The 23404-nt window shown below is 31.0% G+C and overlaps 1 protein-coding gene across 1 annotated transcript in view; it reads left to right on the top strand.

Moving 5' to 3' along the window:
• The window catches only part of LOC115887290 (discoidin domain-containing receptor 2-like), a 523559-nt gene that overhangs the window by 493362 nt on the left and 6793 nt on the right, over positions 1–23404 (top strand). Inside the window, exons 16-17 of the mRNA XM_030906681.1 lie at positions 10256–10408; positions 19851–19963. Of these exons, the coding sequence (XP_030762541.1) occupies positions 10256–10408; positions 19851–19963 (266 nt within the window). The remainder of the gene's footprint in view (positions 1–10255; positions 10409–19850; positions 19964–23404) is intronic.

Here is a 23404-nt window from a genome sequence, read left to right as displayed (position 1 = left end):
AAACTTTTTTTTATTAACAATATAAGTAATAATAGCATTTAATGACGTTATTTTAGTACAACATATTTCTCTTTCAAATTAGTGTCCTATCAAGGAATTTAAGAGATACACCGGGTGCGTCTCAAAAGTGGCTCACCCCTATAACTTTTTTATTTTTTCAGTTAAAAAACGAGATTTGGTGTGTTAGTATACGACATAATATACGACAAATTAGGACTGATTGAAATATTCATTTTTTTCGGTCACTTCCTGTTTCACCGGAAATGACTACAACTTTTGATTTTTAAATGGCACCCTCGGTATTTTTTTACTTTACTCGATAGAAAATAACATTCTGGATAGAATGACATATCATATGTAAAATTTTGACATTTTCGCATATGGTGTATTTGACATTATAACTTGCGGTTTGTAACGAAAGTTTTTTTGACTCAAAACACCAAGTGTGTGGTATCAAATTATTCGTAATAAAATGTCCAAATTTTCATTTTATTGATTTTATGGAAAGCACTGTTCATTAAAATGTTGTATCCTATATTATAGGGCTTGTTTCTCTCTACAGTTTCCTGTCTCACAAAGAACAGTTTGTGTCGGGGAAGGGTTCATAGTTTCATAGTTGTCGATTTTCGAAAGAAATCAGTACATGTATATTATTTCGTATATTTTTCATCATATTCACTTTATGGAAAGCACTGTTCATTAAAATGTTGTATCCTATGTTATAGGGCTTGTTTCTCTCTATAATTTCCTGCCTCACAATGTACCGTTTGTGTCCGGGAAGGGTTCATAGTTTCACAGTTGTCGATTTTCAAAAGAAATCAGTACATGTATATTATTTCGTATATTTTTCATTTTGTTGATTTTATGGAGAGCACTGTTCATTAAAATGTTGTATCCTATATTATAGGGCTTGTTTCTCTCTACAGTTTCCTGTCTCACAAAGTACAGTTTGTGTCGGGGAAGGGTTCATAATTTCATAGTTGTCGATTTTCGAAAGAAACCAGTACATGTATATTATTTCGTATATTTTTCATTTTATTCATTTTATGGAAAGCACTGTTCATTAAAATGTTGTATCCTATGTTATAGGGCTTGTTTCTCTCTACAATTTTCTGTCTCACAATGTACCGTTTATGTCCGGGAAGGGTTCATAGTGTCGTAGTTGTCAATTTTTAATATTTTTAAAATACGATTTAAGCATTTTCTAACTGGCCAGGACAAGACACTAAAAACATTTCACGATCAAATCTATTTTTCCAAGGTTTCTTGATTAAAAATTAGTGTTTTTATCATTTAACAGCTATGGCACTGTAGATTGAATTTTAAAATAAGATTTTTTATTAAGCGAGAATGTCAAAAATTGACATATGATATGTCATTCTATTCAGAAAGTCATTTTCTATAGAATAAAGTAAAAAAACACCAAAGTTGTACTTATTTCCGCAATCAATTCTAATTTATGTCATATACTAACATACCAAATCTCGTTTTTTTATCTGAAAAAATATAAAAGTTATAGGGGTGAGACACTTTTGTGACGCACACGGTATAAGTCGTAGTATATGTATTTATATAGTATATAAGTTACATATAATAAGAGATTTAAATAGACATTTACTATGAGAGGATAAAATATAAAAATTATAATTATGTAATACCTTTAAAAAAATGTGTTATAACCGAAATAGCCACAATTAGGTATGTCCCGTAGAACTATGCTAGCTACCGTAGTTGAACTCATCTAAAAAGTTTTATTAGCTTGAATAATAAATTATAATACAAGTTAGACCCTGAAGATATCAAAATATTCACTTTTATATTTTTATTTTTAGAATTTCCACAAGTTATACTTCCTAACACATTCATAATTACATAATAAATTTTTCATATACACGCTATTTAAGCCCGTGTATTTATATGCCGGCTCTTTACGATTTTCTCCGATGGTGGCAGCACCGGCGGAGAATGCACCAAGCCTACAAAACTAAAAAATAGAGGCTTAGTATTTTTTGGCAATCTATCTAAAATTGAACTCTGTTAAAAATTTCAGCTGTTATTTACAACAAACATTGCAGGTTGATTCAATTTTTAATTAATAACCGTTTTCGAACTAATTTATACTTCATTCAAAATATCCCACATTTTAAAAACTCAATAACAAATCAAACCCGGCGATATTAAAAAAAAATGAATAAAAAGCTGCGGAATCTTTTATGCGGCGGGGTTTATCAAATTGCCTCCGAACGGCCTTTTAATACATTTTATCTAACTGTTTCAGGGTTGGACTGATGCCATTATGATTTTGAGAATATTTTTGACATTGAGGCTAAAGATTTAAATACCTAGATTTTTTCACGATATTTTGTAAAATTTGACGTGCACATACACTATCAGACAAAAGTAGAGAAACGTTTTATAACTTGTCGGATTTCAAAAACCTCCAATATTTAAAATAATGTTTGCTTTTAACATATACACAACCAAACTTATATGGAATCAACTATTATTTTTCATAATTTTTGAGATGTATGAAAATGTTGTGTTTATGAATAAAACTCAGTCCTTACCAATGACTTCTAATGAAAAATAATTCATATAGCAATAAAAAAAATTAATCAGTTCCCAAAATAAACAATATGGTATTTTTTTTGGTTTTTGAAACGAACTTAAGATTTAAATTTTTAATGACCAAAAAGCATAAACAAAAAGAAAATTGATAATTTTAATAATCCTTGTTGCCACCTCTAGCCATTATGCAAGCTTCTATCCGCGCTGGCATGCTTTTTATTAAATTATCAACGTTGTCTTGGGGCATGTTTTTCCATTCTGCTAATGCTGCATCAATAAGCTGTGCGAGATTTCCTGGATTGTTTCGACGAGCTCTAACCCTTCTTTTGAGCTTGTGCCACAAGTATTCGATAGGGTTTAGATCTAGTAAATAGGCAGGCCAGTCCAAAACTATGACGCCTTCCGTTTCAAGGCGTTCTCTAGTCACTCTGCTGGTATGGGGAGGTGCACTATCGTGCATGAAGTTAAAATTATCCACAATTGCAGCTCTCCAAAGAGTAACGATTGGTTCTAGCACCAAATCAACATATCTCCGACTCGTTAAAATTTGTTGAAGTGGTAGCAATAGAGTTTTTGCTCCCAGTATAATACCTCCCCAGAACATTACAGTTCCTCCTTTATATTTTGGTACAGATTTGACAGCCTGAAGTCTCGCGCGTCTTCCTGGAGCTCTGAGAACCCGAATTCGATGGTTATCTGATCTTAGGCCAATTCTGGTCTCATCCGAAAAAAGAACATTTTGCCAATTCTCAGTTGTCCAGTTTTGATGTTGAAGGCATTAATTTAGCCGGTCAATTTTATTTTGCCGAGATAACTGTGAGATCCGTAACTCCCACCTACTGTAAAACCCTCGTGCACGAAGTCTTTTTCTTATGGTTTTAACTGAAACGTTGTCTTTGTAGCTCTGGATGAGAAACATTGGGATTTATTCTAACAATTTAGCACACAAAGGGGTCTTGTTGTTCAGTTGTGACTCTTTGACGACTTTGTCTGGACCTATCCTTGTGTGTTCCTAATTCCAAGTACCTTGCATATGTTTACGATACAACACCCTGGGTAACGCCTACTATCTCTGCTACGTCTCTCTGGAGCATTCCTTGTTCAGTGAGAGCAATAATTCTTCCCCTCTATACATCTGTTAATCCAACATAAGACATTTTTTAATTTTTTTGATTTGAATTAGAATTACCGGACAGTCGTGATTTTACTACTGAACACAAAATTCAAAAGAAAATAAATCGCAGCAGTCGTTTATTCTTTATTATCATGTTTATTTACAACAAAAAGCCTTATCTTAAAGTTGTATACCAATTTTTATCCTTGCAAGAAATTTAGTCAAAAATAAAGAGTGATTCCATATAAGTTTGGTTGTGTGTATTTCCTTTTAACAATACCATTTTTTTGCCACATTCCAAATTTATCTTATCAGGTGTTTATTTTATGAAATGGACACAAATATTTTTGAAGGGACATAAATAAAGAAACCAATGTTATGTTATTTGATCAGAATCTTCGCGAAAAAATCATCAACGCACATCGAAATGGTGTACGGCAAATGGACATAAGCACAATGTTTAATTTGCATAAGTCTGTCATTAGCAAAACGATTTCCAATTTCAAAACTCGCAATTCCTTAAAGACTATTAAAAAAGTGGTCGGCCAAGGAAAACAACGAAAAAAATTGAAATGATAATTAAAAAAATCGCCTTAACTAATCCGCATAAATCGGCAAATCAAATTTTGAGTGAACTACCTGGTGTCAATATAAGCTTAAATACGATCTAAAGAAGGCTAAGGGAAGCAAGATTATTTAGCAGAAGAGAAGCCAAAAAAACACTCATCAGTAAAAAGAACCAGAAGACCCGACATACCTTTGCAAAAAAATTGCACTGGTCGACGAATGACTGGAAAAAGGTCCGGTTTTCAGATGAAAGTAAATTCAATATATTTGGATCCGATGGTATATCGTAGATACATCGCCCAGAAGGGAAAAGATTTGATCCAAAGTATACCAAGACCACTGTAAAGCATGGTGGTGGTTTGGTGGATCTTGCATGGTATAGGGATGGTTCTCGGGTTATGGCATCGGACCACTGCATGTAATAGAAGGAACAATGGATCGATTTATTTATTTGGACATCTTAAAAAAAGTGATGATTCCGTTTGCTGATGATAATTTGCCTTTAACCTAGATATTTCAGCAAGATAATGATCCAAAGCATAAATCGAGTCGTATGTCGAAAAAATATTAGTTAAAAATTATTAATTAGTCTGAATAATCTTCTTTTTTTTAATTTTATTGAAATAAACAATATGTAATATATATGATATAAGCAATAATTTATGCATGTCCAACGAGATACGGAAGATTTTGACAGGTTTAAGGAAAACTACAAATACTCTTAGTGTATTATGTAGTATTTATATTAAAGACATTTTATCTTGTTATTAAAGTCTAAAAGGAATGCAATTCTATAAATTTTAATTTATTAATTTTAAAGATATTAGTTGGATAATGTATTTTTTTAGATGTATTTATAGTTCTAGTTATCAAAACATTTGTGATTATATAACGTAACTCCTATTACCGGTAGATATTTTGCCAATTAGTCTATACATAACACCTAACATCTTATAATAATTGTATGTTAAACCTAGCAACGTACCTGGGTCACGCTGGAAACCTGAGGAAACTAAAACCACACATAAATTGTTCGAATTGTTTCTGCATTTGACTACAACACAGCAATTTAAAATTCGCATTCTTTGCATTATAAGAAGTTATGCCCCCAATGAAAAGAACACACACTTGATTATTCTAATATTAATAAACGGTACGGTGCAATTTCTAATCACGAACTAATATGAAAAACTATACCAACATTTATTTTCGATAAACTCTGATTATATAATACATATTTATTTATCGTTTTTAACTGCTAACAGCGCTTTCAGATGGAGCGTTTTCACATAGGTTTTTAAATTTTGAAAATTATTTATTAGTTCTAACAAATTATCTCTCTTATTTCATGTGGTCTAAACTATACAATGATTAACTTTATTGGTTCAACTTTCGTTTAGGTGAAATCTGTTATATAAAAAATGACTTTATATATGCGTTCTAGCAGGCGTTAGGAGTACAAATATACAAAAACTTTCCTGCGGAAATGCGTCATTTTCATTTTTCGGACTTTAGTATAGCCGAAATCTGTTACATCAAAACTAGTCTTCGGTGTGTGTTTTAGACATTTTTCTAAACATAAAAACACAAAAAAGTGTCTGCGGAAATTTTTTATTTTTATTTTACATAAAAAAATGCTTTGACTTTAGAATAGCCGAAATCAGTTACATCAAAAATGAACTTATATTTGTTTTATACGAGCCTTTACGAGCAAAGAAATACAAAAAAATTCCTGCGGAAATGTGTCAATGTCATTTTGTGCACTTTGTTTTTCATATATTTTTCAGTTTAGAAGCTTACGGGACCCGGGAGCGAATAGGGGTGCTGGGTGGGGTAAAACATCTTAAGGAGGAATAACAATTCTTGTAGAATAGATAATACAGGTTCTTGTAAACTGTAAATACCTCGGAATGTTGCACTTATTCTTGTTTTTTATTAAACCTTTACGTAAATAGGACTGATTCAAAACAAAAAATCATTGGATCATGCAGTTTTCTTTTATATTTTAATAATTAACTGTGATTTTGCAAAAATATTAGATTGGTTAGCATTTGGGTTGCTTTGGTTAGCTTTTCTTTGTGGAGGGTGTTAAGCTGTGGTTTTTATATTTTAATAATTAACTGTGATTTTGCAAAAATATTATTAGATTGGTTAGGATTTGGGTTGCTTTGGTTAGCTTTTCTTTGTGGAGGGTGTTAACTGTGGTTTTTATATTTTAATAATTAACTGTGATTTTGTAAAATTATTATTAGATTGGTTAGCATTCTAGACACTTTTAAATGCTTTTTTTTTGGTTCCTGAGTTTATAAACGCTTCTAGAAGGCAAAAATATATTTATTTTTTATATAACTGATTTCAGCTATTCTAAAGTCTATTAAATTTCCTCAGAAAATGGATACAGTTTATTTCCGCAGGAAAATTTTTATTTTCCTCAATTCGTGAATGCTTCTAAAAGGCAAAAATATATTTATTTTTTATATAACTGATTTCAGCTATTCTCTATTAAATTTCCTTAGAAAATAAAGACAGCTTATTTCCGCAGGAAAATTTTTGTGTTTATATGTTCAGAAAAATATTAAGAATAAAACGCAAAATGTATTTTTTATAGCAGATTCCAGTTATTCTAAAGTGCGAAATTTGGAAATTACGCATTTCTGCAGTAAATTTTGTGTTTTCAGTGGTTCACAGTAGCTTTTTAAAGACAATTTTTTTTTTCTAATAACTGATTTCAGATAAACGAAAGTTGACCCACTTTATTAGTTAATATTTCCTGGAACGTCTTTTGATTTTGCGAAGCATAAATTGCAATAATTTTGGACATATGTATGTGTATATAGCCAGTCCGACCCTGAATTGTTCCTTTTCAAGCGCATTTAAATAACTCGCATTCCACTTCAATTTATCCACCCTTCTGATTATTTTTCAAATTTAAAACCGACCCTCATTTAAATATTTTCACAGCGTAGAAACGGTTATATGTGTGAGTGCCTACCGCGACACGTAAAATATTTATAAGAAGATTTATCGGTCTATTTAAGAAAGTGCACATTTTTGTAAGTTTGGGCCCATTTGTAATGCATGAGGCCCTCGTCATAAAGACTGTATATTTATTGGCGGGAATATAGGAAAAAGCCGAATGAAGGCATAAATATATGATATTTTTATTTTACGTAGTGACGTTTAAAAAATGTATTGTATCTCGAATACGAAAACCTGTTTTGAATTTATTTGACAACTATTTTTGTTGAAATAAATAATTGAAATAACTCAAAACACATCTTTAATTAGAAAACAAAAACTGGAGTCCGCATTTTTAAAAATTTTATTTTTAATGCCTTAAAACAACATTATTAAGCTTGACCGGCACAACGTTGCCCATTTTTACATTTTTTTTTAATCAAAATATTTTAGGAAACAAAAATAAATTAATTATCTACATATCTAAAATGCTAATGTTTATCTGTGTCGTCTCTACTGAAGTAACGACTTGCTCTCGAAAGTTGCTTTTTTACTAAAAGATAACTAATTGGCTCTTCGAAAAACTGTCGTCGCCGGATTTTATATTTGTTTATCATTTAATTAAAAAAAAAGTATTTTTTTTCCTGATGTCGTGGTGGATGCGCCAGGCTTCAGCTAGTAAATATATAAACAGTTATTATTTACATTAACAAAACTCACCTTCTTAACAGCACTTAAGGGACATAAAGGGCCTCTTTCCCGTTCAAAATATTCTAAAGTTACAATAAGTTTTTACGGCTATTAAGCTGTCTTGTACAGTTCAAACTAAAAGAGGTTCTAAAAAGAACAATGTTCGACTGCAAGGTCTGCTAGTAAACATTTTTAAGCTTAAAGCATCACAACACTATTTATTTAAACCAAAAACTCGTAATGCAAAACTAAAGTGTCAAAATGAATGACAATGTCAGGAAATAATAAATAAATGTGGCCACTTGACATTTTTTACAACATATATTTTCTGTAAAATCCAGAAACAAATTGATATAACGGTGACTGGTATGCATATTCTTATTGCTTAAAATAACACCATTAAAGATAAGTACTTAGCCACAAAACTAATTAATCTATACGCAATTTTAATTTTTACTTCCATGCACCAGTAACCATCATATGTTCCGATTATTAGGACACCACCACTTTTAAGAGATCTAGTAATCGGCAAACGAAAATAATCTAAAAATATTCCTAAAATCTTATAATATAATCGCCTAAAGGCAGCAAGTTTAATATCTATACAGGTTATTTAATATAAAACATGCATAATTAAACCTAATTTTGTACACTTCTAATCTATCTTAAAAGTTTGGATGCCTTAACAAAGACGTTAAAGAACTAGCACAGAACCAACTTCGTCCCAATCACGTACCAAAAAGCAATGCAGAAACGAATTATGACCAGCTATTATAAAATACACATGTTGCGAAATTGATAATAATAATAATAATATCAAATCTGTGAAATAATTTTAATTTATTATTGTGCTATATAAAAATTCCTTAATATTTGAAAAAACTGTGATGTGGCAGAGAAAGTGACGAACACTGGTACAGTGACGATTACTGGTACACTTACCTTACATACATTTTAATCTTTAAGATTTTCCAAGTAAAGGTTGACTCTCACTATACCTTCCATATCAGCTTCCTTCCGTTTCCCTTCCGTTTACATAAAATATTATATCATGTAAATGAATAGGACAATGCACACTATACGTTCCGTTTCCCTTTCGTTCCATATCATTTCCTTCCATACATTTTTTTGAAGGACGGACTGAAGCGAATTGGAAACAGCGCTGTCAAGTTCTTTCATTTGTACCAGCTCTGTTAACATTTTGCTGATATTTATTTATTCTTTCACCTCTTAATTAAACTATTACCTTTTTCAAACGATACACATCTTTAAAATAAAACTTTCGTAATGATATAAATTGTACAATAAAAAGTATGGAACTAATACGGAACGGAAGCTTACGTATAACGTCAATACAATAAAAAATACGGAACGGATATGGAATGGATATGGAATGGAAGGTATAGTAAGAATCAACCTTAAATCTGCAAATCCAAACAGTCAAATGTATTCCTAAAAGTTGATTCTCATTATACCTTCCGTTTCCATTCCATATTCGTTCCGTATTTATATTGTATTAACGCCATATGTAAGCTTCCGTCCCGTATCAGTTCCATGCTTATTATTGTAGAATGTATATCATTACAAAAGTTTTATTTTAAAATATTGTATCTTTTAAAAAAGGTAATAGTTTTAATTAAGAAGCGAAAGAATAAATAGATATCAGCAAAATTTTAACTGAGCTGGTACAAATGTAAGAACTTGACAACGCTGTTTCTGATACGCTTCAGTCCGTCCGGCAAGAAATGTATGGAAGGAAAGGATATGGAACGGAAGGGAAACGGAATGGATAGTGTGCATTGTCCTATTCATTTACATGATATAATATTTTATGTAAAAGCAAGAGAAACGGAAGGGAGCTGATATGGAAGGAAAATTCGAACAAGGCCGATTTCACATACATAACTTCGCAGATTATGAGACACATCTTTTTAACTTAACGGAAGGGAGCTGATATGGAAGGTATAGTGAGAATCAACCTTAACTTGGAAAAAAGACTGCGCAATATTGACAATGATGAAAAGAATCTAATATTTCTGAAATTAAATAAAGGATTGCTGGCTGTCTTTTTCCTCTCTCTGAAGCCAAACTGCGATTCATTCAAGAAAAAAAAATCAAATTTCAAAATTCATTATCTTAAAACTAATTTATTAATCGTTTTACTAAACATTTCTCAAATATTTTTAAAATTATCGAAAGTAAGGATATAGATTTATAGTTTATGTATTTTGAAATAATTGGATCACTTTGTATAAATGTTTTTTTTTTTCTCTTTTCCAGAAATTTGGCTTACGTAATTCAGGCACAACGTTCCGATACGGTGCGTACCTTAACATAATACATTTTCTATTGTTTTAGGGAGAAAGAAGGGAGCAACACTTTACCCCAGGCCGATTTACACCGATAAAACTGCCCGAGGGTCCCCCCTTGGAGGGAGTGGTGCACTTATTGGATTTTCCGAGACACCGATTGAGATTACTGGAAAAATTAGGCGAGGGCGACTTCGGAATGGTAGGTAGAAAAACAGCTGCCTTGGCCAAAAATCACTAACAGAATAAATAAAACGAAGCACGTTTGAAGGGCCAGACAGTTTATGTGTCGTCTGCAAAAACTGAATTATTTATTTCAATTAGAGTCGAATTATTCCCTTGTCTTCATCATCTATATTGACTTAAAAAGCTTTTATTATTACAAAATGGTCAACTTTTCTCAATCATCTATCTATTTTTTGACGTGTCTTGTCAACAAAAGCAAAGCAACAAAGTTGCCGAAGCAGCATTTTTGGACATATTTTAGGTAATGTTTCTAATAATTTTGAATATGTTTCTTGACACAAAATGGAAACGGTATGCCACAAATAGGAAACATTTTCGAAACCTATATACGGGTGCGTCTCAAAATTGGCTCACCCCTATATTTTTTTTATTTTTTCAGATTAAGAAACGGGATTTGGTATATTAGTATATGACATAAATTAGGATTGATTATAAGTATTTTTATTATTGACGTATTCACTTGTTTTTTGTCACTTCCTGTTTAACCGGAAATGACTACAACTTTTGATTTTTAAATAGCACCCTCGGTACACTCCCCATTTTTTTTACCTTATTGGATAGAAAATGACATTCTGAATAGAACGACCTTTAATATGTCAATTTTTGACATTTTCGCTTAAAACAAAATCGTATTTGAAAATTCAATCTAGAGTGCCATGGCTATGTTAAAAACACTAATTCTTGATCAAGGAGCCTTGGAAAAATAGATTTGATCGTCTAATGTTTTTAGTGTCTTGTCCTGGCCAGTTAGAAAATGCTCAAATCGTATTTTAAATCATATCTCAATTTTTTCAAATGGAACGAGGGTAGCTCATCAGGATATTTCGAAAAAGCATTTTTTTACGAATAATTTGATACCACACACTTGGTATTTCGAGTCAAATTTTCTTTACGACCCGCAAGTTATATTTTCAAATAAACCATATGCGAAAATGTGAAAGTTGACATATGATATGTCATTCTATTCAGAGTGTTATTTTCTATCGAATAAAGTAAAAAAATACCGAGAGTGCCATTTAAAAATCAAAAGTTATAGTCATTTCCGGTGAAACAGGAAGTGACCGAAAACAATTGAATACGTCAATCAATCCTAATTTATGTCATATACTAACATACCAAATCTGTTTTTTTTAACTGCAAAAATAAAAAAGTTATAGTAGTGAGCCACTTTTGAGACGCACCCGGTATTTTATATGGCTTTATTAATTGTGTTTCCAATGTAGTGGCTCTACCTGTTTCCTAAAATGTTTCGATGCGGAATCGAAACATTTTCTGCAATTTGTGTCCAAGATGTTCCAGTTTTCAGCAGCCACTGTTTTTAAACTGTTTTTAAATGTGAAGAAACAAAATACCAAACTAAAATAGTCTATGTCTCTGTGTGAATTTCAAAATGAAAACAACCATCAACAATGTCGACCTCTACCACAATTTCTTAAAGTCTTAAAATCTTTCTTTTTAGGTTTTCTCGCACAAAAAATGTCTGGCAAAAGCAAATTTATCGTTTAATTTAATAAGGCACTTTCATATTTTTAATGCTCCTTAGTCATGCGCTAAATGTCCTTAGCACACAACAATTTGCAAAACGCCAATTTCAGATCGAGTTTTCCGTGTGTCAAACTGTATTTTCTAGGCTAGTCGTAGAAAAAAAATTACTTATTATAACACAATTAAAATCATGGGTATGGGTATTAGTACATTATAGTATTATTCGTAAATATACATTATATATTATTCCTAAAACAAATCATCTCTGTAATGCGTATAATAAATAATTATAAAATCGCATAAGAAAAATATCTGTATTTATCCTTCCTTCTGCTTCTTTAATTATAGTACTATAAAAACTTGAAGAATGCTTAAATGCAAACACTGCAGAACAAAATCCAAACAATCAAGTAAGGTTATGTTCTCATATTTGACAGAATATCAAATAAATTATGGAAACTTTTCAGGCACAAAACGGGTACGAAATCTGTAAATATGAGCCACATCTCTTTCTTAAAAGTTTCGAAAAATTTGTGACACTAATATCTTTATTGTTATAGCTTATTTAGCCAAACCATATTTTGGTAAAATGTTTCGAAACAAAAAGAGATTTATGTTACGAAACATATGTTTCAAAAATGTGACAAAACTGTTTCGCAATGTTTCTCAGCAAAGATTTTGTTTCGATTTTATGTCTAAAAATGCTACTTGGGTGATATTTCGGTTAAGCTAGGAACATATTTCATGCGTAAATTATTAAGAATTATAAAAAAAATATTTTATCAGTTTCTTAGGAAAAGAAATATGTTAACAAAACCACTCTGTCAGTTTTTTTTAAGTTTTTTTTTAATTCCCAAGAACCTAAAGTACCTGACAGTACCTGGGAATTAAAATGACAGACAACTCTCCACTGTCATGTATTTTTTGTAGTTGAATAAATTTTACTTGTAATTAAATATTTTTATAATTTGTTTGCTCAAATCAATTTTCTGTAGTTTTTAATAACTAAATCCCTAACCTTTTATTAGGTCGAAGATTACCAAAACAAGACCAAGTTTTCTGCCGTAATCCCTTTCCGAACATAATCCCAAAATGGCCCTTTTAAGCATGTTAGACCCCAAATGACACAAGAAAAAGAAAATATCTACAGCGAAATTCGGGTCTTTTCTTTGTTTACTGTTTCGGGCGGTCTTACAGAAAGGTCGCCTCGGGATACAACGGTTTCAAACTAATTATTATTAATACCAAAACGAAATATAGAAAAACACAAAGCCAAAAAGCAAAAGACACATTAAAAGACAAGATTAATTGGAAAGTATACGTTAATATTTTTGGGAATCAGAAATAAGTTACTTAAAATATTTTTTCCATAGCAACTGTTAAAATTGCCTTATATCTTATCAAAAATATTAGATAAAATAGTACTTTAACTGCAAGGGCAGATTAAATGCAAAAAAAGCAGTGCAAAGAAATTTCACGACATCTTCTGGGTTTAAAATTTTTGCCTTTTTTGGTTTGTAACCGCTACATGACTGCTTCAAGAAAGCTATGTGCTTGTTATATCTACAAAGTTTAGATGTTACTATACTACTAGGGAAATTTAAACGGTATAGCTTATCCTTAACCTTGAAATATCAATGTTTTCATTGACCAGTATTGTACTTTTTAGCATTGAATAATACGACCATAAACTGGACGGCCGCATTTTCTTTGATTTTTCAGAAAAATATGCTAAAAGTATGTTTTCACTTCATCTTTCTTCTCGCACGTTTTTTAATTACTTCCATTTTTGAAAATTTCTGTATTCCTTCTCATAAGTTATTCGGAATTTAATTGGAAGTAGTTTGGATATGGCGATTGTCGCCTCAGCCTGAATATCTGTTGGTAATTTACTTATTTCGTTTTGAGCCATTTCTGGCTCCAATTCAATCAGCAATCGACACGAAAGAGAATTAAAAAATATTGACTCAAAAAACTGACAACTAAAGAGACAGCTTTATTTACATAGATAAATGCAACAAGTTTAGATTGGAAAGCCCGTAAAAATTTTGGATCGCGAAATTATTTTGGGTCGCGACCGTTATACGCGATCTGGCGCTGCTATAGCGGTCGCTAAGAACAACGGCAAACAAAAACAGAAATAATTTTCTCTTGTCAGAAAAGTCAGAATCTTCAAAAATCACAATAATCTTTCAAAAAATCTAAACCGCTCTCATTAAAGAAATTCCGAAAAGTGTTTATAACGTCCATTTTCAAAGTAATTATTGCTATCTTGTGAGCTTAATTCAAGTTTTATTTACTCCAACCGGTGATAATTGTGAAAAAGTGGCATTAAAAACTTAAAAAGCTGTGCTGTAAACTGTGAACTGCAAAAACCATCTTGGATCGTGGCATAACGTCGGTTTCCAATGTTTCATAGGTATTTCATACATGCTTTCTTATATAAAATAAAGTTTCTTGTATGCAACACACTGTATTTTATTTATAAAATTAAATGAAAATAATAATAAATTTGAATAAACAATATTTGGCGATATAATTCCGGAAAAAGCCGAACCGCTCCGAAATTTTAAAAAGTTTTGGGTCGCGACCGTTGCAAGAATAGCGCCAAATAGTGTTTACATTGTCCTTATGGGCACTTTCCAATCTACTATGTTTATTTATTTGTCAAATTACATAGAAACCAACGCCAACTCAGCACAATATCTTTTCCACTCGTAATAAATTCCTTGAAATAATAATTTCTGAATATTTTTTTAAAATGTAACGCGCTATAGAAAAAAATATTGTTTTATACACGACGATAAAATTCCATTATCGTCTGCCGAAATTAATTCACTCGCCATTTCATCGCTTGTGAATTAATCTTTTCGGTCTACGATAAAATACCATTTTATCGCCTTGTATAAAAAATAACTATATTTTTTGTTTAATGTTAATCCTACTCGAAATTTAAAACTCGAAACTCTCAAAAAACTTTTTTTTCTACTACTACATACATTATGTCTCCGGATTGTCTCTTTGAGACATTTTGAGAAAAATCTATTCTTCATAGAACTTTTTGCTTCTTCTAAAATGGCTAGTTGGTTAATCCCGTCTTGGTGATTGAAAGGGTGATAATAGTCGGAAAATTTTATTTTCTATCTATATAAAAAATCTAGTTTAGTAATAACTAAGAACTAATAGCCCTAGTAGCTGATGCTCTGAGGTGGTTTTGAGTCAATAAAAATCTGACACAATCACGACCCTCTCTAGTATCTTCAGAAGATTTTCCACCTCCTCACAAGAAAAAAAAAATAAAAGCAACTCAAATGCGCATATATTGGACAGTCTACCAAAGATATTGCTGTGTCTCATGTTTGATCCCAATGTTAACTAATATTAAAATTGGATGAACTAATATTTAATAAATAGTAATATAATGGTGCTGTGGTCAAACCGAAAACCGCCCTCAAGTATAATACACCCTAATACTTTCATTTTTTAGTATTAAGTTGAATTCAAAAAATAAATCAGGAAAATAAAAATCCAGGCTGAAAAAACAAATAAAGGCAGATTTTTTAGGCTATTAAGCAAATAGATTCGCTGCTAAATCGATCGGAAAGAATGTGATTGCTGAAGTTATTTGCACGGAACGTGGAGAATAATCAAAATAAGTCTGAAACAGTGCCCGTTTGAAGTAAAATTGGAAAAGCTTGGAATACCAATCTTGTCATATAAAAAGAATTAAAAGTCAGAAAAGGAGAATTTTTAGTAGGAAGTAAGTTTTAATCAAAAATTATTTACAAAAATATGGGTCAAATATAAAAGAAAACGAAATAAATGGCAAATAATTAAAAAATATGGTAAAAGATATATGGTACTTAATAAAAATCATATACCGGGTGCGTCTCAAAAGTGGCTCACCCCTATAACTTTTTTATTTTTTTTTTGATGAAAAAACGAGAATTGATATGTTAGTATATGACATAAATTAGGATTGATTGACGTATTCAATTGTTTTTGGTCACTTCCCCGGAAATGACTACAACTTATGATTTTTAAATGGCACCCTCGGTTTTTTTTTACTTTATTCGATAGAAAATGACATTCTGAATAGAATAGCTATCATATGTCAACTTTTGACATTTTTGTTTAATATAAAATCGTATTTTAAATTTCAATCTACAGTGCCATGGCTATGTTAAAAACACTAATTATTCTTAATCAAGGAGCCTTGGAAAAATAGATTTGATCGTCTAATGTTTTTAGTGTCATATTCTGGCCGGTTAAAAAATGCTCAAATCGTAATTTTAATCATATGTCAATTTTTTACGAATAATTTGATACCACACACTTAGTATTTCGAGTCAAATTTTCGTTACGAACCACAATATAATTTCAAATAAACCAAATGCGAAAATGTCAAAAATTAACATATGATATGCCATTCTATTCAGAGTGTTATTTTCTATCGAATAAAGTAAAAAAATACCGAGGGTGCCATTTAAAAATCAAAAGTTGTAGTCATTTCCGGTGAAACAGGAAGTGAACGAAAACAATTGAATACGTCAATCAATCCTAATTTATGTCATATACTAAAATACCAAATCTCGTTTTTTTAACTAAAAAAATAAAAAAGTTACAGGGGTGAGCCACTTTCGAGACGCACCCGGTATTTAAAATATATAAAATATATTTTTTTCTGATAGGTTTAAAAAAAGATATTTTTTTAAATCTATCAAAAAAAATATATTTAATAGAGAGAGTATGACATTTAAAAAAATTAGGATTATGAATAATCAAAATTCATAAATATTTAACATCCTGTATATTTGCATATAGATTTTTATGTATCTCTATAAAATATTTATACGAAATTTCGAAATAAGTCCAACTTCAGAAACAAAACCGTCACTGAGATTTCTTTACCGTACTAAAATATAAAAAATTGAAATTACAAAATCTAATAGTTTTAGGTATACCTATAGAATGTAGATTGGAAAAAGGAAGTTAAGCCCCGCGACCTTCTTATAGATCTATTGTTTCCCTCTTTCTTGAGTTATAAATCGTCATACAGTCTCAGAATTAAAAAACTAAATGGATGAGAGTTTCTACCAAAAATGTCGCTATTTTTCATTACCTTCTATCCCTTTGTGGGCTGGCATCCAGAGAAGCAGGACTTTATTTTCTTTGCCTAATTTGTTCAGATTCTTTAGACACTCTTTGATCAACTAAGCTAAGTTGTACGCATCTCTTGATAGCGTCGATTGCTGCGCGAAGGATGCTGGGGTGGGTGCTCATTGGTTCGGAGTAATTAGTTTTCGGTCCAAATACTCCTATCCCTGTCCCTGCTTTGGTTTTGGAAGCATCAGTATACCACGTTGTAATATTGTCTTTTAGCTGTTGAGCTAACGTTTCTCTCTTCCAATTCAGGCAACGGCCTAGCTACGTCGAAACACCGGTTCCCATTAGAACACCGAAGTTAAGCGACGTAAGGCGATACTGGTGGCGGAACGGGTGACCGGTTCGAAACTTTACACTCTGCTCATTCACGCCGGTTCGAGGCCGGATGAGATCGGATATCTCGTGAGTAAGAGTCGATTTATACACTTGCCAAGTCGGTAGGCCATTGACCATGATATGGCCGAGGACCGCGGTTCGGATTCCGCGTAAACAAAGTAGGCCCCGTTCAGATTAGCCCTAGCAGCAAAAAGTAGACATTAACTGAAATCTTTACTTTACTTTACTTTCTCTTCCAATTCACCCTGTACAATTCAATAAAAAAAACTTTATGTTAAGTAATTATGTATAACAGTTTATTTGAAAAACTTAAGAAACCGGTAGAATTACAATGTAATTCGCTTAGAAATAAAGAGTTTAATATAAAACTGCATAAATAGCTTAATTTCAAAAAAGGACCCATGAATCTCCTAAGTTTGAATACTTCCCGATTTTAATGCTCGAAAACTTTTCAAATATAAAAGTTTTAATATACACACGGCAAACCGAAGGCAAACCTTCAGATAAAGGCGAGTAAAGACCCTCTCGTCGTTTAAAATTCAGGAAATGCACAACAATATTTCTTATGCAGTTTGCAACAGGGATCGATCCGAATAAATTTGTATTTGTAATGCAATCATAAACATGGAGAAGTTTATCGCCAGGATTACGGGGGATACGTCTCAATTATTCGATTGGCTGTTTATTTGAAAATTGAGGGTGTAAAATATAAAACTCGCCGGGAACGACGCTTTTGTTATACATATTATGAATACGTTTGGAAAACATGAGGTGTTGAAAAGGAGATAATCTAGCATAGTCAGGGGATAACTTAGTATAATCATATTTAAGGATGGAATTCACATATATATTCACCTATTCCTAGGTGACTATATGTGAATAAATTTATGCGGTATCTTTATTTTACAGTTACTCCAGTTTTAAGCACCACATACGGGATGGTATAAGTTTGGTGTCATTCTCCGCCGGTGCTGCCACCATCGGAGAATATCGTAAACAACTGATATATACAAACACATGGGTTTAAATAGCGAGTATACGAAAAATTTATTATTTAATTATTCTAAAAGTTTTAGGAAGTATAATTTGTGAAAATTCTAAAAATAAAAATAAAAAACTAAATATTTTGATATCTTCTTATATTATAATTTTAATTTATTACTCCAGCTAAAAAAACTTATTAGATGAGTTTAACTACGATACGGTAGCGAGCATAGTTTTACACACCGGTTTTGCTAGTGGGGTCATAATTGGGGATATATTGGCTATAATGATATTTTTTAAAGGTACATACTTATAATTTCAGAAGATGTTCATAAAATATTTAACCACTAGTTGATTAAAAAAAGTATACCATTAATATTGCAAATTGTATTTTATCCTCTCATAGTATATGTCTATTTAATTTTTTGATTATGTAAGGAGCACTTTGTTTACTCACTTGTTTGGTCGAACCTTTTGAATCTTGAATCCATTTTTGCTTTTGATCAAATCGGTGTGAGAAACTATTAATCTATAAAATATTGTTTCTGTAGAGTTGAATATCCGGGAAAGTTATTGAATGTTATTGCACTCAACAACGCCCTAATTACGCTCTCCTTACGTGTTAACATTTTTTCGGCAATTTTATTAAGATTTCAAATTGTCACAACAAAACACGACGCCTATTTCGGATTCTTTTTCACTTATTTTTTTCTACCCGAAACAGCGTTACATCACACAAACCTCGTACTTGAGTGTTTTATAATTTCAATAACTACACTAGCAAAAAACTAAAATACTTAAATATTATGACAAAGCCACGTTTTCAATATTATTTTAATGCGATCGACATGAACTGTAACCGGGACGGCGTCAAATACATAGCGAAAATTTCTAATTTCTGCCGTATACAGCGCTGCGGTCGGAATTTTTTGAAATCAACTGAAATGCACCAAGTCTAGACAAGCGTTACTTTCTCCTCGATTTTGTCTCCACTTAACTTTAAAAACACAAACACGTAATATCACAAACCGAAGTGCAACAGCAATATCACAAATATTTATCACTTTCCAGAACGCTGTTGACAAGTTTAACAAACGCTATAATAGTTTGACAAGTTTCAAAAATCTTAGGTCGAGATCATACTCATCTGCGTCTGTGAGTAATTGATCGTTCTGTCTATGGTTCTGTTATAACCAACCTCTACTATGTTTGACATTTTTCTATATAGCAATCTTTTCCTGAAAATTGAAAATACATTTATCCCATATATTAAATTATTTAAATTCAAATTTGTTTTATCCATTGTGACAAAATAATTTGGAATTTATCAGATAACAATTTTTTTAAGCAGTTTGACAGAAAGTATTATGAATATAGAATATAGTAAATATGAATTTCATTAATGTAATATAATAACTTATTTTTAGGTACATCTATGTGAAGCGGAAGGTCTTCCAGACTTTAATGGAGGTTCATCATTTCATAAAAAGCAGCTAGTTATTGTTAAAAGCTTATGGAGAGGATGTGGCGATTCTAAAAGGTAAAGTTATCATTATTCTGAAAATCGGAATATTTTTAGTTATATCCAAAGCAAAATATGACATTACATGATTACATTACACCAATAACTTGATCAATAAGTTTTAGATAATAAAAAAGCACATTTATTTTATATTAATTAAACTTTTAGTTACGTAATTTTGAAGTTAATTGTTTGCCAACCACCAACATATTCGGTGCCGGGCTGACAAACTGGAACTTAAATTTTCCGCTAGCGATTCAGGTGGTAGCTCTGCTATAAAAATTGTCAAATAGTTTCCTGTCATTGTCATTCGCTTTGACACTCTAGTTTTGTATTACGAGTTTTTGGTTTAAATTAATAGTGTTGTGATACTTTAAGTTCAAAAATGTTTACTAGCAGACCTTGACTTTGTTCTTTTTAGAACCTTTTTTAGTGCGCAGCTTAATAGCCATTAAAACTCATCGCAACTTGAATAGAATACTTTGAACGGGAAAGCGGTAGTAATGGCCCTTTATGTCTCTTAACTGCTGTTAAGGCGGTGAATTTTGTTGATGTAAATAATAACTGTTTATATATATTTACAATTAATTTATTTTTGTTTCCTAAAATATTTTGATTAAAAGAAAGTATGTAAAAGTGGGTAACTCTGTGCCGGCCAAGCTTAATCACGTGACTAAAAAATCATTTGGTATGATCTAAACGTTATAAATAATGTTATAAAAAGGGCAAATAATGTAGAGAAATATAAAAAAATATCTTTCAGAATTATCCTTAAACGTCTTATTTTTAGGTAACATTCTTCAAAAAGGCTTACTATGCGTCTTTTTTTTTCTTTTCAAACTATAGGCAACTTAGTATTCCGTTGCGAACTTCAGTTCTATTGACTCAGATTATAACTTGGGGACATATTAAATTAAAGCGATTGTGGTTCTCTCCCTTAGGTTTTGTTCTTCAAATGAAACGTTACGAAGTTTTAAACTTATAACTAAAAGCATCTTAAGTGGTTCTTTTCAAGTAGGATAATATATATTAATTACAAGTATTGTTGCCTTTTATATTCAAATGACTTAGTAATAAAGTAACAATTTGTTTAACAAAATCTAATATTTATGGATGTTAGTTTTTTGTCTATTTGATAACTATAAACTGTGTGTCCAAGTAATTTGTATACAAACGAGAAAAAGGTATTGAAAAAAAAGTTAATTTTGTTTCTCAAAAATGTCATAAACTCTCTCTTAAACACATAGGAACAACATTTTAATGAACAGAGCCTTCCATAAAATCAATAAAATGAAAAATTTACGAAATAATTAAATGTACTGATTTCTTTCGAAAATCGACAACTATGAAACTATGAACCCTTCCCAGACACAAACGGTACATTGTGAAACAGGATATTGTAGAGAGAAACAAGCTTTATAACATAGGATACAACATTTTAATGAACAGTGCTTTCCATAAGATCAATAAAATGAAAAATATACGAAATAATATGCATGTACTTATTTCTTTCGAAAATCGACAACTATGAAACTATGAACCCTTCCCGGACACAAACGGTACATTGTGAGACAGGAAATTGTAGAGACAAACAAGCCCTATAACATAGGATACAACATTTTTATGAACAGTGCTTTCCATAAAATCAATAAAATGAAAAATATAGGAAATAATATAAATGTACTCATTTCTTTCGAAAATCGACAACTATGAAACTATGAACTCTTCCCGGACACAAACGGTACATTGTAAAATAGGAAATTGTAGAAAGAAACAAGCCCTATAACATAGGATACAACATTGTAATGAACAGTGCTTTCCATAAAATCAATAAAATGAAAAATATACGAAATAAAATAAATGTACTGATTTCTTTCGAAAATCGACAGCTATGAAACTATGAACTCTTCCCGGACACAAACGGTACATTGTGAGACAGGAAATTATAGAGACAAACAAGCCCTATAACATAGGATACAACATTTTTATGAACAGTGCTTTCCATAAAATCAATAAAATGAAAAATATACGAAATAATATAAATGTACTCATTTCTTTCGAAAATCGACAACTATGAAACTATGAACTCTTCCCAGACACAAACGGTACATTGTGAAACAGGATATTGTAGAGAGAAACAAGCTTTATAACATAGGATACAACATTTTAATGAACAGTGCTTTCCATAAGATCAATAAAATGAAAAATATACGAAATAATATGCATGTACTTATTTCTTTCGAAAATCGACAACTATGAAACTATGAACCCTTCCCGGACACAAACGGTACATTGTGAGACAGGAAATTGTAGAGACAAACAAGCCCTGTAACATAGGATACAACATTTTTATGAACAGTGCTTTCCATAAAATCAATAAAATGAAAAATATACGAAATAATATAAATGTACTCATTTCTTTCGAAAATCGACAACTATGAAACTATGAACTCTTCCCGGACAAAAACGGTACATTGTAAAATAGGAAATTGTAGAAAGAAACAAGCCCTATAACATAGGATACAACATTGTAATGAACAGTGCTTTCCATAAAATCAATAAAATGAAAAATATACGAAATAAAATAAATGTACTGATTTCTTTCGAAAATCGACAGCTATGAAACTATGAACTCTTCCCGGACACAAACGGTACATTGTGAAACAGGAAATTGTAGAGAGAAACAAGCCCTATAACATAGGATACAAGATTTTAATGAACCATAAAATCATACACATTATTAATTAAATATAACTGAACATATCGAAATTAATTAAATCAAATTGTTTAAGTGATATTTTCAAAAGTCAATAACTCGGAAACGGTTAGTATGAGGTATATTGTGTATATTTCGATTTTTGTTTAGAATTGGAGGTAGAACCGAAAACCGGTTCGATTTAAAAAAAAAGAAACTTTGATGTGCCACGACTTTATGACCGACCCTGTATACTTAAATTTATTACCCGCTAATAGATATTTATAAACCCTATAACTATTATATTTAACTTTTTGCGGTACCTCCTATATTTTACGTAATAATCGACCGTTTCCATACATAAAAGCTACCCTGTATAAGTTTTAGTAAAAATATTTTCCACACGGAGAAAACGAGTCTCGAAAATATAGTAAAAATTACAATATTTTAGTAAATTTTACTAACCGTTTTGGAATATTTACATTATAAAATATATTTATTCCTTTCGGTTAGTAAATTCTACTAAAATATTGTAATTTTTACTATATTTTTACTCAAATATTCCAAAACGTTTAGTAAAATTTATTAAAGTATTGTAATTTTTACTATATTTTCGAGACTATTTTTCGTCTCTTGCAAAAAAGCCACGTCGCGTCGCATAGTTTTGAAGAAAAAATTATTGATTTTTTTTCCAAAGCAGACCTAGAAAATATACAAGAAGATTGTATATTTCGTAGACATAGAACAGCTATGTATTTTTTTAA

The sequence above is a fragment of the Sitophilus oryzae genome, unplaced genomic scaffold (genome assembly GCF_002938485.1).
Source record: "Sitophilus oryzae breed Bouriz unplaced genomic scaffold, Soryzae_2.0 scaffold_562_pilon_pilon, whole genome shotgun sequence".
NCBI classification, from domain to species: domain Eukaryota; kingdom Metazoa; phylum Arthropoda; class Insecta; order Coleoptera; family Curculionidae; genus Sitophilus; species Sitophilus oryzae.
Note: the sequence above shows the minus strand (reverse complement) of the source record. Positions and strands in the feature narration are given on the sequence as shown.